Source organism: Equus caballus, chromosome 2 (genome assembly GCF_041296265.1).
Source record: "Equus caballus isolate H_3958 breed thoroughbred chromosome 2, TB-T2T, whole genome shotgun sequence".
Taxonomy (NCBI): domain Eukaryota; kingdom Metazoa; phylum Chordata; class Mammalia; order Perissodactyla; family Equidae; genus Equus; species Equus caballus.
The window spans coordinates 24,482,788-24,498,227 of NC_091685.1; the positions used below are offsets into that span (position 1 = coordinate 24,482,788).

General features: G+C 43.4%; 1 protein-coding gene across 1 annotated transcript in view; it reads right to left on the reverse strand.

The window, feature by feature from the left end:
- HDAC1 (histone deacetylase 1) overlaps nucleotides 1-15,440 on the reverse strand; it is a 31,055-nt gene that overhangs the window by 3,693 nt on the left and 11,922 nt on the right. The window contains exons 3-7 of the mRNA XM_023634350.2: nucleotides 8,438-8,555; nucleotides 3,953-4,027; nucleotides 2,416-2,554; nucleotides 1,816-1,957; nucleotides 616-708 (exon numbers count right to left, since the gene is read on the reverse strand). Coding sequence (XP_023490118.1) covers nucleotides 616-708; nucleotides 1,816-1,957; nucleotides 2,416-2,554; nucleotides 3,953-4,027; nucleotides 8,438-8,555 — 567 coding nt within the window. The remainder of the gene's footprint in view (nucleotides 1-615; nucleotides 709-1,815; nucleotides 1,958-2,415; nucleotides 2,555-3,952; nucleotides 4,028-8,437; nucleotides 8,556-15,440) is intronic.

Here is a 15,440-nt window from a genome sequence, read left to right on the forward strand (position 1 = left end):
GGCATTCAAGGCTCCCTTTGAAATACTGACCTCAAGATACATTTTCTACCACATCCTTCAACACTTCTCCCACACATCACACCGGCTTACATATAGCTACATATTGGCACCTCTGTGGTTCTGCTGGTGCTGTTCCCTCTGAATGCCCCTCCTCCCCTCCAGCCCCCACCTGCTTCTTCACATGGCTAACTCCTCATTTTTCAAGGTCCAGCTCAAATGTCACCACCTCTATGAACTCAGCTCTGACTACTCCCTCCCCAGCCCAGGCAGCAGTGCGTCTCTCGCTCCTCTGTTCCTCCCTCAAAAACAGTCCTGACCACACGCTGTTGGGTCTGTGCCTGCCTCCCACACCACAGACTGCGAGGTCTTCAAGGGCATAGACCATGTCCTAGATAGTCTTACACCCAATAGTGCCTGACCCCCAGAAGGCATCGATAAATATTAGGGTAAATTTTGTTCCCCTACCACACAGCATGCAATCCAGGGTTGAAACACTTCTCATTTCCCAAGCAGCCTCTCAGTGGGGAGGCAGCCCTGAGGTGTGCTGGCGGTGCTTTGCCACCCCTCCCTTAGACCAATCCCATTTGTAGCCCAGGTGGTGGATAAGCCACTTACCGGCTTGAAAATGGCCTCATAGGACTCGTCATCAATCCCATCTCGGAGCGGGTAGTTAACAGCATAATACTTGCCTTTGCCAGCCCCAATATCCTAATTAAGAGGGACATTAAAGTAACACTGAAAAATGAAGCTAGGAAGAAGTTCAAGGATGGGGGCTGGAAGGCTAAGGAAAGAGGCAGTGGTTCTGAGAGACAAGCTGGGCCCAGGAGGTGGGCCAGGCACAGAGCAGGGGTACCTTGGTTAGTACCATTCCCCTCACTGGTAAATCTAGCTCACATCTCTGAATACACCACTGAACCTGCACCCTGACTGAGAATCGTTTATGGAGCCAGAGATGGAATATTCTACCCCACAGCACAACACCTCCACCTTGGATTGGGTTGGAAAAAGCTGGCTGGTGGCAGGTCACAGAAATAACACCCATCCCGTGACAACCCTTTCCTCTCAAGAGAGCTTTACTGCTCACTCCTCTACCCAGCTCTCCTCTCTGGGGAGGTATGGACGAGAAGTAGAGAAGCAAGAAGAGTTCTTCAAAATGGTAAATGCTCAGTGATTCTAATGCTTGCCATAGTAAACAACTGAATTAGTCACTTTTTCACTCAAGGGCTACTGGCATGCCAAAGTGGCTGGTTTCACTGTATTCATGCTAATAGAAGCATGATAGAACAGTCTGATGAATTAGCTTCCAAGTATCCTTATCCTGAGGTCCACGGATGGGCTTCAGTAAGGGGAGGTGTCTATTGGTATTCGATATCAGATGCAAAATTCATGTACTTTCTGAGGAAAGAGTCAGTAGCTTTCAGTCAGATGGTCAAAGGGAAGGAGACCTAAAAATGTGAAGAGCCCTTCAGATGATCCGTAAGGGTCCCAATTCATAGCCCATGCGAGAAAACCTGGACATTTCTAGCCTAAAATTCAAGCCGTATGATAGGACATCTGAATAGTGCAACGCAGCTCAACTGTGGCCAGGAAAGAAGGGCAATGAGTCAGGAAACCCCTATCCCTCTCAACCCTTTATGTCCCATCATTCCCTTCCTCCAGAATAAGGGAGGGAAGGAGATCATGGCAGGTGCCCCAGGCTGGGGTACTGTGTTCTGAATGGCAGAAGAGGCAGGAGTGGTTTTTGGTGACATGAGATAGGAGAGTTAGAGCTGGCAGCTGAGGGTGAGCTGGTTGGCCCCTGAAGGGAGTTCTCACCCGTAGGTCCCCAGTTCCTGGGAAGTACTCTCCGTATTTATGAAAGGACACAGTCATGACCCGGTCTGTGGTATAGAAGGCCTCTTCCACGCCATCGCCGTGGTGAATATCAATGTCAATATACAGCACCCTCTGGTGATACCTAGGATCAGAAGGGGGTCAGGGGTCTGGGGGCTCCTTGGGAGTGGGACGCGCCAAGGGCGCCAGGTCCCAGCTTACCGGGCTGGCTGCCTCCCTCAGGTATCTCTAAGCACCAGAGACGTGGAAACTGGCTGAAGGAAGGTGGAAGAGCGGCAGGGTGTCTCCAGAGGCCTGACCAAGCCGACCAAGTCCGATCTTCCTACTCTACAGCCAGGGTCAACTCCAGCCACACAAGGACACTCTGGAGGCAGGTTCTGAGCAGCGCCTGCCCCTGATCTTGCCGTGGGCTCAGATCAAACCAAGACCCCGTCAGGGAGAAGATGGCCAGAGACACTCACCGAACATATCCTAGCCAACACACCGCTAGGAAAAGCAAACTAGGGAGGCAAGCCCGGGGGAGAGGGAAGTGGGAACCTGGCCTAAGGTGCTCTTCCAAAAGACAAGGCCAGGCAGGCATACTTTAGCAGTTCCAGGATGGCCAAGACGATATCATTGACGTAACAGAAGCCAGATGCCTCGGACTTCTTTGCATGGTGCAGGCCCCCAGCCCAATTCACAGCGATGTCCGTCTGCTGCTTATTAAGTTTCACAGCACTTGCTGGGCATGAGAAGAGAGAACACAAGCCTGTTACCAAGCCACTCTCCCCCTTCCCTCAGGAAGCCCAGGGAACCCAGTGAGAGGTCGGACCTGCCTATTCAACAGCTGTACAGTACAGTTCACAGGTCAGTCCTCTGCTTCCCACCCTAGCTCAACAGGGAATAAAGACAACACTGGCTACTCTAGAACAACTGCTTTCCAAACTGAGGTTGGTAACCCATTATTAGGCCTTAAAATTGGTTCAGTGGCTCATGATTAGTATATATATATATTTGAATGATATAGACTAGATAAAAATATCAGAGTAGCAGTAAAGATAGCTGCTCCTCTGTGAAAGGGGCTTCAGAGCTAGAGAGGGTGTGCCCATGTGCATGCGTAACCTGGACTGCAAGCGTAAATGTATTTCTTACTGTGATTCACAGTCAAAAATGTTGAAGATATCAAAGGTAGTAGGTGCTCAAAGTACAAACAGGTCCAAGAAGAAGTGAAGGAGGAATACAGGCTCATGTGTGTAAGTACATTTGTGGCAGTGTAATTTTAATAGCAATAAAAACATAAACAACCCAAATGATCCAACAAAAGGGGACTGATTATATCGACTGAAATTGGTCCATAACATGGAATAATCATGCAGCCACTAGAAATCATGCTATAAACTACTACAGAGAAATTTTTAAAGATTTACTAAGTAAAAAATGCAGGCACAAAACTATATATATAATGCGACACATTTCTGTAAAATACAGACATATGTTAGTTACATCCAGATATATATAAACAGAAAAAAGAATGGATGTGTAAACACCAAAATGGTAACAATGGTTATCTACGAAGAGTGTAATTGTGAGCAATATTTTTTGCTGTGCACTTCTTTGTTTTCTGAGATTATATTGGGAGGCATGAGGGAAGGGGGAGGACAGAAAACCATGATCATAGGAAAATAAATATTTGTTAAGAAAGGGTTTAGAGTAATCCTAGAGGTAATCAAAGTTACTAATGGAAGTGGGAGATATATGGGGAGTATTTCTGACCTCTAAAGATAATTACCATGCTCTTTTCTAAGACACAGATGATGATGTTTCCCATTTTTATAGCACTTTGCAGTTCACAAATTGTTTTTATGTTCAGCATCTCAACAATCCCATAAGGTCTGCAGGGAATTCCTGAATATAAGATCTCTTGGTAGCAGAGGACGGTCAAGGACACCTGTCAGTACCATGTCAGAGACTGAACCTGGGCTGGGACTGAACCAAGAGGACATTTTAAAGGCCTAAGGTAAAAAACCCACAGGACCATTTTACACGGTCACAGACCAGCCCTACTGGGACAGTGGCCTAAAAGGCAGACCTCACTAGTACAGCCCAGCACGGCCCTTGAGGAGGGATGTATATTTCTTACCCACAGAGCCACCAGTAGATAACTGACAGAACTCAAACAGGCCATCAAATACCGGACAGTCCTCACCAACGTTGACTTGAAAGACATAAATGAAAAGTTAGTTCCCACAATTTCCGTTAGTTTTTACTTACATATTTATAAGCTGATGGAAAAAAACAGAATTTGGATTCAGCAGGCTGAGGCTCTAGTCTAGGCTCTACTACTCACTGGCTGTGTGATTGGGTCAAGTCATTTAACTTCTGTAAGCTTTGGCTCATTATCTAACAAGCAATGATGATACCCACCTCAATTGTTGAGAAGACTTAAAGAAATTTTATATGGGGAAGCATTTAGCAAGTAAGTATTCCAAAAATGTTGGTTCATTCCTTGAGGGAGAAAAGCCGAGCCTCATATTCCAGCCTGGGTTTATTCCTAGGCCTCACTCCAGCTGACCAACAAGGAAGTGAAGAACAGAGACCTATGTAACTAACTGTCCTCCACTGAACACTTAGCAACATGCCGGACACTATGCTAAATGCTTTAAACACCTGACATGATTTGCCCTCACACAACCTTCTAAGGTAGGATTTGGTCCTATTTTATAAATAAGGAAACAGGCACAGAGAGGCGAGTAAATGCTGGTAAATAGCAGAGGCAATATTCAAGTATTGGTCTGTCTGTCCTAAAAGCCTATGAAGACATACTCTGGCCTTTTCCCCAGTAATTTCACATGCACGATCTCATCTGATCCTCAATACAACCCTATGAGCTAGACAAGACAGATATCAACACCACCGTGCAGAGGAACAAACAGGCACAGCGAAGTTAGGTGACTTGCCCAAGGTTATATAACCAGGCAGTGGCAGAACCAGAATCAGAGTCCAGGTGTCTTGATTCCCACAGTCCAGTGCTCTTTCTACTACACCCACAAGTGACAACTGGAATAAAGTTATTTCAGGCCTAAAGGCGTAAAAGTACAAACTAACACATAATGAGGAAACACATGCAAACAATAATGCAAATAAAATGAAAAAGACAGGAAAGGAAGCACACCTGAAGGTTGTAGAAGACTCACAGAGGTAGAGAGGAACCTTAAGGCTCCAAGTCTCCTCTCACAGAAAAGGAAACTGCTGAGACATCAATGATACACAGGAAGTTAGAGGCAGGGGTGGGGCCAGATCATTATTCTCTTGCCCCAGCCTTCCCAGTGCACCCACGGTTATCAACAGAGGTTCCCAAAGCAGAGCAAGGAGGAGGGTAGGAGAGCCAGCTTGGATTGTGGTAATCTCTTGAAACATAGCTGCAGCTCAAGGTTTGCAACAACCACAAGAGTTAGTACCTGTGGCATTGCCCTAAACTTAGAGGGTGCCCTGATCTGGTACCCTGCAAAGACAAGTGCTCCAAGGAAGCATGACCTGCATAAGGGAGTAAGCAGTGGGTGGCTCTCTCCCCCACTTACCGGGTAAACACTGGGAGGCTGTGTCAACAAGAACTTTGGTCCCTGGGGCCAGGCTATTTATCCACTGGCAACCAATTTCTCCCTCCGGCTGCATCCTCCTTCAGTGGGTTTGGCCTGCCTTGGTTTCCAAAGTTTTGCTTATACTCCTATTTGGGATGTGGAGCCTCCATGGGAGGAAATGAGTGTTTCAGATGCAAGAAAAAGATATTTTCCTTCAGGCCCCAAACCAACATATGGTTCAAATGACCAGCCTATTATTCCCAGCTCAACACGCTGTGTGATTAGAGATGGAAAGAGAGGAAAATGAGAGAGCAGACCCTCACCTGGGCTAATCTATGAGGCTCTAGAGAGGACTTTGCTATGAATTTTCCCTCTTCCTACTATAAATACTTTTCTCATTCTTAGGCTGGCTTTAGACTGAAGGGGAGCGATACTGGGTGAGAGATGGGGGAACAGAGGTAGGTAGAGAAGGCAGTAAAAAGCATACTGCAGAAAGAGATGTATGGGATTAAACATGGCCTTCAGGATAGTGCTTAGACCTTGCTGGTGGTGGCAATGGGGCAGCGGGGAGAAGGGTATGCAATCAAGGAGAGGCACCACGGGGGCTTCAATTGTATTGGTAATGTTTTCTTCCTTAGGCTGGTAGTGGGTATGTGGATGTTCATTATTTTGTTTTTTATACTTTTTTGTGTGTCTGAAATATTTTATATGCAACATATTTAAAAATACTCCAGAATCAAGAGACTAGAGTTCCATTCTCCATCCTACTATCCTACCACCTTGCTATGTGACCCTGGGAAAGTCATTTCACCTCCCCAGGTCTCAGTTTATACATCTACAAAATGGACACGAATGTATCCAAATTTTACCACAATCAATCCCTTTTATCATGTTTCCACCACAAGCCTTGCGTTCTGACAGACTATCTACCAAAAAAACTACATTTATTCATGTTTCCATTTAAATTAATTAAATATTAGGTCAGAACTTCTGATCAAGGTTCTCAAAGTTTCAAAGTGACCATAAAGTGTTTATTACATTCTAGCTGAGAGCAAGGAAACCTGACTTATTTGGTCTTTTATTACAGGTATAATTTCCTAGGTTAGGTGTTGGTAAATATTTAAAAAAGAGCTCAGCTCTTACACCCTGTTATTGTCTCTGTGGACCCCTTGGTTATGAAGCACTGCATTAAGTGACATCTCTCTATAACTCTATAATTCCAGTCAGTAAGGTGCCTTGAAGTCCTTAGAGAGCCTCATCCTTCCCACCCTCATCTTAAATGAGAGAAAATCCCAGACCTAATTTTTTTTACTTTTTTTTGTGTGTGTGAGGAAGATTGTCACCGAGCTAACATCTGTGCCAATCTTCCTCTATTTTATGTGGGATGCCACCACAGCATGGCTTGATGAGCTGTGCTAGGTCCGTGCCCAGGATCCAAACCTGCAAATCACAGGCCACCGAAGCGGAGCATACAAACTTAACCCCTACGCCATCAGGCTGGCCCCTAGACTTAATTTTTTAATGCATAACTTTAGAATACTAGTTTCAGGAAAATTGGAGCAAACTGGGAGCCAGAGCCAAACCTGTACATTCCAGAGGGCACAGTATTTTGTCTGCCTTGATAGAAATTGAAAATAACAAAAGTCATAAGTCATAATAGCAAAAGCTACCATTCATTGACGGTGCTTTGAATATGTCATCTCACTTCTTCCTGCCAAGCTCCACTAAGAAAGAGGTACTACTGTCTTCCTTTTAAAGAAGGGAAAACAAGGCTCAAAGAGGCTAGGAGACTTACCCAAGAACAAATAGCTAAGTGACAGAGCTAAGGGACTCAAACAAGACATCAAAGCTCATTTTCTTGCTTCAACACCAACCTGCTTTTATAATGAGAGCCCTCTCTGCTGAGAGGGGAGCCTGATCGCTGAGCTAAATAGGTTATGGAAACCCCCAAAGCCATCTAGAGCAAAGGAATGAATCTGTCGCACCTTGGAAGGAAATAAGACCCTGAGATTCACAGAGTGAATACGTCACTTAGTGGGGGCAGCAGATCCTGGAGTTGTGGGTAGCAAAGAAGCTTAATGTCTCAAAGAAGGTCTCTGTGGTTCTGTAATCATTACCACTGCACAATTATTTAACAAATAAATAACTTTCTGCCTTGGGAATCAGACTACCTTGTGACCAGTAGCAAGAGACAAGTGCCACAGATTTCCTGATATTTCAAAATAAACTGTCATAAGCTAATCAAAACTTATGAATACTATTACATTGTTTTATTGTACAAAATCTCAGGTACTAATTGATAATTTCTAAAATAACACAAGGGAGAAGTCAGGTGTGATAGTTTCTTCCCAAATTTGAACATATTTTCCCCGCATAGCTAAAATAATCCCCATAATTCCTAGAAACTGAGTGTAGCTTCTGAGATAGGACCTGTTCTGAGTTTCGAGTCCCAGGGGGCAGGGCCAGAATCATCTTAACTCAAAGATTACATCATCTAGTATCTGTCCTAAATGGCCATTAAATTCTCAAGTAATATTCATGATAAAGGAAAGGATATTGTGCAAAAATCAAATAAAATAATATCAAAACTTTCAATAAATAAATAAATAAATAAATAAAATAAATTAATATTCACAAAGTGAGAGCACTTACAGCTGTATGGGATGACATGCAGTCCATTTTACAAAAGAAAAATCTGAGAGGAAGTGATTTGCCCAGTTAGGAGTCAGAGCTGTGACCTGTATCTCCTGTCTCCCCCTCCCAGGTCAGGGCTTTTTCCATTACAACAATGACAGTGTTCTGTATAGTTACGAACCTCATTCATAGTGTTATGAACATAACTAGACAAAATTCAATCTCTATTCCCTATAATCAAGAAATAGGAAAACCAGACTTGAGAAAAAGGCAGCACTTTGGCACCCTTGGGAAGCAGGGCGAAGCAGGAGTCGGCCGAATGGGAGGTAGAGGGGAGGCAGAGTGGGCCTCTCCAAGTCAAAGGGAGATCCAACTGGGGGCTTGAGAGCAGGAAGGGAACAGAATGGACTTACATCTCTGCATCTGCTTGCTGTACTCAGACATGTTATCTGGGCGGATGGAACGCAAGAATTTAATGTAGTCATCACTGTGGTACTTGGTCATCTCCTCAGCATTGGCTTTGTGAGGGCGCTAGAGGGCAGAGGGGAGAAAGGGCATGTTATTCTTGACCGCTGCCAGTCGTCTCTCAGTCTGGCTCGAACACTTACATCTGCTCAGCACTGAGCCAGGTGCTGTAAAGGATACAAAGAAATTACTGATTAGAAATTTGAAATATAATTAAGCAAATAAGATTATCAAAGGAGATTCAGTATCAGAAGACCTAGATTGCAACTCAAGTTCTGTTGCTTAGGCATTTCATTTCTTGAGCCTCAATTTCCTCACTTACTAAAAAACAGGGAAAACAACATCTACCTCAGAGGGAAATTGTGAGAACTGGATAAGATTGCTAAATCTCTCTGTAAATTGTGAAGTGCTTTACAAATTGTTACTTCTTTGTGTGTATGTGTGAGGAAAATTGTCCCTGAGCTAACATCTGTGCCAATCTTCCTCTGTTTTATATGGCTTAATGAGTGGTGTGTAGGTCCACGCCTGGGATCCAAACCCATGAACCCCAGGCCACCACTTTGCTACCGGGCCAGCCCCAATTATTACTTCTTTTTAATTTTTTTTTTAAGATTTTATTTTTCCTTTTTCTCCCCAAAGCCCCCCAAGTACATAGTTGTACATTTTTAGTTGTGGGTCCTTCTAGCTGAGGCATGTGGGACACTGCCTCTGCGTGGCTTGATGAGTGGTGCCACGTCTGTGCCCAGGATCCGAACTGGTGAAACTCTGGGCCACTGAGGCAGAGCGCACAAACTTAACCACTTGACCACGGGGTTGGCCACTACTTCTTTTTAATATTAAATGTAACAATATATAATTACAGGCCAAATGGCTCCAAGACTTCAAGAAAAAGGGGTGACTAATAATTGAAATAGATGTGAAATCCTTTATAAATCATCATCACACCAACAATTCTGATCACATCCTCCCCGTTAAAACTTCCTTGAGGGGCCAGCCCCGTGGCCAAGTGGTTAAGTTCACACACTCTGCTTCGGCAGCTCGGGGTTTCACTGGTTTAGATCCTGGACACAGACGTGGCACCGCTCATTAGGCCATGCAGAGGTGGTGTCCCACATGTCACAACCAGAAGGACCCACAACTAAAATATACAACTATGTACTGGTGGGATTTGGGGAGAAAAAGCAGAAAAAAAATTTTAAAAAAAGATGGGCAACAGTTGTTAGCTCAGGTGCCAATCTTTAAAAAACAAAAAACAAAAATAACTTCCTTGACACGGTCATTTCCTGGTTATCCCAACATTCTGATTCACCCTTCTTTTTTTAAAAATTCTCTTCTCTTCCTCTCATTCCTTAAAAGTAAGTCTTCTTCAAAGATGACCCTCTTCTAATTACCAATACTTTTTTAGTTTATAAAGCATCTTCAATACACAGCTAACATTAATTGAGTCTTTACTCTGTGCCAGCCTCTGTTTCAGGCACTCATATGCCATCTCATATGATCTTACAACCACCTTTTACAGGTCATACTATCATTATCCTCACTTTGCAGTAAGGAAACTACAGCAGAGAGAGATTAAGTAATTTGCCCAAGGTTACACAGCTAGCAAGCTGGAATAGGAACCTAGAGGTCTGGCTCCAGGTTCTATTTGACCCTCATTTAATCCTCACTTAATATAATGAAGAAGGGGCCGGCCCAGTGGCGCAGTGGTTAAGTGCACACGTTCCACTTCGGTGGCCCAGGGTTCACCGGTTCGGATCCCAGATGCGGACATGGCACCACGTGGGAAGCCATGCTATGGTAGGCGTCCCACATATAAAGTAGAGAAAGATGGGCATGGATGTTAGCTCAGGGCCAGTCTTCCTCAGCAAAAAGAGGAGGATTGGCAGCAGATGTTAGCTCAGTGCTAATCTTCCTCAAAAAAAAAAAAAAAACAAACATATAATGAAGAATATAAGACTGAAAGATGGATACTGTTCTATAAAAAACACCCATAGTGAAAGAAGCAAGACTTGGCTTCAAATACTAAATTGTTTTTACCATATTAAGCCCTTTACCCTCTTGGCAATGTCATCAAAGCTGCACTTTGACTATCCCTTCTAGATAGATGACTACCGAAACTCTCACTCCATATCTTGATTTCTGTTGAGCTCTAGATTCGCAGTTCCAATAAGTTCCCAGCCAGCTCCACCAAGGAACCCTATAGGCACTTCAAATTCAACTGGGCCTAACAACTTTTTGTTGAGAGCCTAGAGGCATTCAAATTTAACTTAACTTCTAGTAACTACTCTTTTACAGTCATGCACCACATAAGGACATTTCAGACTAACCACATATAAGACGCTGGTCCCATAAGGTTAGTACCATGTAGCCCACATGTGTAGTAGGCTATACTATCTAGGTTTATGTAAGTACATTCTGTGATGTTCGCACAATGACAAAATCACTTAACGATACACTTCTCAGAACATATCCCTGTTATTAAGCGACACATGACTGCACAACTTTTGTTAATGATACCAACATCTACTTTGGTTAACAACCTAAGTGTCATCTTTAACTCCACCCTTTCTTGCCTTCCATTTCAACCCATTGCCAATCCTTTCCATTGTACCTCTATAATCTTGACTACATCCACCACATTACTTCTCCTGTGCTCCTCTGTCTCAGGTTCCCTATTCTTACCACTATTCACCCAGTTGCTCAAGACAGAAGCCAGACTATCACCCTTGATTCCTCTTTCCTCAACTACTACATTCAACTTCTCGTGAAACTACCACCAACATATCTGTTAAATCTGTCCACTTCATCCCCAGGCTACCACATTTTGGGCCTGGATTATAGCAACAATCTCCTAACTGGTATCCCAGCCTCAAGCTTAACAATTGTGAATTTATTCTCAATCCTACAGCCAGTGTAATCTGTTTAAAATTCAAACTGAATCATGTCACTCCCCTCTAAAAGCCCTTCAAAGGCCTCATTACTCACAAGATCAAGCTCAAACTCTTTAACCAGGCTTGGAAAACTAAAATAGTCTGGTTCCTGCTTACCTCTCTAGGATCCCTCTAAACACTTTATGCTCTGGCCTAGGGAACACCAAATTCAAAGCACTTTTAAGGGCCAGTTTAGCTAATGTGGTGCTTAAACAAATAAACAAAAAACTGGTGAGCAGAGTGTGAGCCTTTACACAGCTCTAGCTGATCACTGACATGAAGGAATTTGGGCCCAACTGCCAATCTTTTGGGTTAAATTTCATTTTTTCAAAGGTTAGCTACTAACCTAAGTTCTTTATTTTTTGAGGAAGATTAGCCCTGAGCTAACTGCTGCCAATCCTCCTCTTTTTGCTGAGGAAGACTGGCCCTGAGCTAACATCCGTGCCCATCTTCCCCTACTTTATATGTGGGACGCCTACCACAGCATGGCTTGCCAAGCGGTGCCAAGTACCCGGGATCCAAACCGGGAACCCCAGGCCACCACTGCGCCACCAGGCTGGCCCCTAACGTAAGTTCCTAAAAACACTTTGTGGGTTAAACAAAATGTCTGAAGGGCTGAATTTATCTCAGGCATTGATTGTACCAATCTGCCAAGCACAATTTTACTTGCAATTCTCCAAGGGAATTCTCTCTCATCTTTAGGACTTTGCAAATGCTATGGCCTAGAATACTATTCTCTTCCTCTATTCAACCTTTAGGTTGCAACTGAAAAGTTAATTTCCCCAGAAAGCTGTCCTGGACCCCCGGAGTCTCAGTTAAATAACTCTGAAGTGCTCCCCTGAGAAACCTATAGGGACTTCCCTTATCATCACATTCAAACTGCACAGAAATTACATTTGCTTGGTCTACTCTGGGAGGCAAGGAGCAGGTCTGTCTTTATTCTAAGCAACTAGCAGAGTGCAGGGCACATAGCAGGTGCTCGACAAATATCTGTTGCCATAATAAATTAACTCTTATTTGGATTCTTTTTGCCTTCCTAATTGGTCCCATTAATATCCAGTCTTTTCCTCTTCCAAACCATCTTCCATAATGGTGTCACAAAAATCTTAAAAACTCAATGCCCTGTTCGAAAACATTAAATGATTCCCTAGTTACAAAAGAAAAGATTCCAAACTCTGACATGGCAGAGTTTACAAGATTCCTTTTCCAATCTATTTCCCCCCTGCCCACTTTCATAAATATTATATTCCAGACAAACAACTCTTCCTCAACAAGACATACAGAGCTTCCTACCACAGTGTCTGTGATCATGCTCTTCCTACCTTCTGAAATTCATCCCTATCCCAAATCCCTGAAGGACAAAGCCCACCTCAAAAGCTGCCTCCTTCACAAAATAAGTGCAAATATCACTCTAAGGACCCATCTTCATCCCAGGCCAGTGCAAAGTTCCAAGAAATATGACCTCACAGTCAAAAATCCCAAAACACACAAGGAAACAAAGCACCAGGGGTGAGAGCCCATGGAAACAACAAATCAGATCTACATTTGGAAATATATTTAAATAAAAAAGAACTGCACTGCCTCTCTATACACCAGTAAACAATTAAAAATGAAATTTAAAAAAGATACAATTTGGGGCCGGCCCCGTGGCCAAGTGGTTAAGTTCGCGCACTCTGCTGCAGTGGCCCAGGGTTTCGCTAGTTCGGATCCTGGGCACAGACATGGCACCACTTGTCAGGCCACGGTGAGGTGGCGTCCCCCATGCCACAACTAGAAGGACCTGCAACTAAGATATACAACTATGTACCAGGGGGGATTTGGGGTGATAAAGCAGGGGAAAAAAAAAAAGATTGGCTACAGTTGTTAGCTCAGGCGCCAATCTTTAAAAAAAAAAAAAAGATACAATTTATGATAGCATTAAAAAATGAAGCACTTGGAAAAAAATCTAATAAAAGATGTACATGACCTTTATGGAGAAAATTACAAAACTTTATACTGACAGCCAAAATCTCAACTACCCATCAACAGTGGGGATAAATTGTGGTATATTCCTCAATGAAATACTGCACAGCAATTAATATGAACAAGCTACAGCTAGACACAAAAAATGTATATTGTATAATTCCATTTATTTCAAGTTTGGCAAAAGTAAACTATATTGTTTAGGATACATATTTAGGTAGTTAAATTATGATGAAGAGCAAGGAAGTACTTAACAGAAAAGTCAGGATTCTGGTTACCTCTGGGAAAACAGAAGCAGCTGTATCAGGAAGGGATATATGCCAGTTTCTGAGGGACTGGGAATGTTCCACTTCTTGAACTAGTTGGTGTTTACTTTCTGTCAATTTTTTAAACTGCGCTTTTGTTTCATGCACTTTTCTGTACATGTGTAACATTTCACAATACAGACTATAAAGGAAGCCTTTACAAAGACGTTTAAAAAGACTTAAATAAATGGAGATATACCATTTTCATGGATTCACAGGCTTAGTATTCTCAACATATCAACTCTTTTTTTCTTTTTTTTTCTGAGGAATATTTGCCCTGAGCTAACATCTGTGCCAATCTTCCTGTGTTTTGTATGTGGGTCACCACTTCAGCATGGCCACCAACAAGTGGTGCAGGTCTGGGTCGAGGAACCGAACCTGAGCCACTGAAGCAAAGTGCACTGAACCTAACCACTAGGTCACGGGGCCAGCCCTCAAGATAGCAATTCTAAGATGATGTATAAATTCGATGAAATTTCAACCAAAATCCCAGTAGATTTGTTGGTAGCACTTGATGAATTAATTCTAAAATTTATACAGAAGTACAAAAGGCAAATAGCAAGTCATTTTTTTAAAAAAACAACAATGTAGGAAGACATGCTACTAGATATCAAGACTTAATAAAAAGCTATTACAGGGGCTGGCCCGGTGGCACAGCAGTTAAGTTAGCATGTTCTGCTTCTCGGTGGCCCAGGGTTCGCCCGTTCGGATCCCGGGTGCGGATATGGCACTGCTTGGCAAAAGCAATGCTGTGGCACATGTCCCACATATAAAGTAGAGGAAGAGGGGCACGGATGTTAGCTGAGGGCCAGTCTTCCTCAGCAAAAAGAGGAGGATTGGCAGTAGTTAGCTCAGGGCTCATCTTCCTCAAAAAAAAAAAAAGCTATTATAATTAAGCGACTGTGGTACTGGCACATGGGTCAACAGACAGACCAAGTCAACAGAATACAGAGCCCAGAAACAGAGCCATACATAGTGCCTGGCACAAAGGAGGTGCTTAATAAGTATTTGTGAAATGAATGAAGAAATACAGACATTTCATATATAAAAGAGGTGGCACTTAGATCAGCAAGGAAACAACACACTTTTCAATAAATCAGCTGGGACAATACAGGGAAAAAATTTCAGTGGATTTTACTTCAAACCTTATTAAAAAAACATTTCTAGATATAGAAAATACCTATATGTGAAAGGCGAACCTATAAAGCTTTTAAAAGATTAGCACAGGAGAATACCTTAAGGGTTAGGAAGGATTTCTTAAGATACAAAAAGCAGAGGCTGGGGTCAGCCCTGTGGCCGAGTGGTTGGGTTCGTGTGCTCAGCTTTGGCAGCCAGGGGTTTCATCAGTTCGGATCCTGGGCACAGACATGGCACCGTTCATCAAGCCATGCTGGGGCGGCATCCTACATGCCACAACTAGAAGGACTCACAACTAAAAATACACAACTATGTACCAGGGGGCTTTGGAGAGAAAAAGGAAAAATAAAATCTTAAAGCAAAAAAAAAGCAGGGGCTGCCTCGTGGCTGGGTGGTTAGGTTGGCGCACTCATTCAGTGACCCAGGGTTTGGTGGTTCAGATTCTGCACATGGACCTAGCACCGCTCATCAGGCCACGCTGAGGTGGCATCCCACAGAGCACAACCAGAAGGACCTACAACTAGAATATACAACCACGTACTGCAGGGGCTGGCTTTGGGAAAAGAAAAAAAAAAGGAAGATTGGCAACAGATGTTAGCTCAGGGCCAATCTTTGAA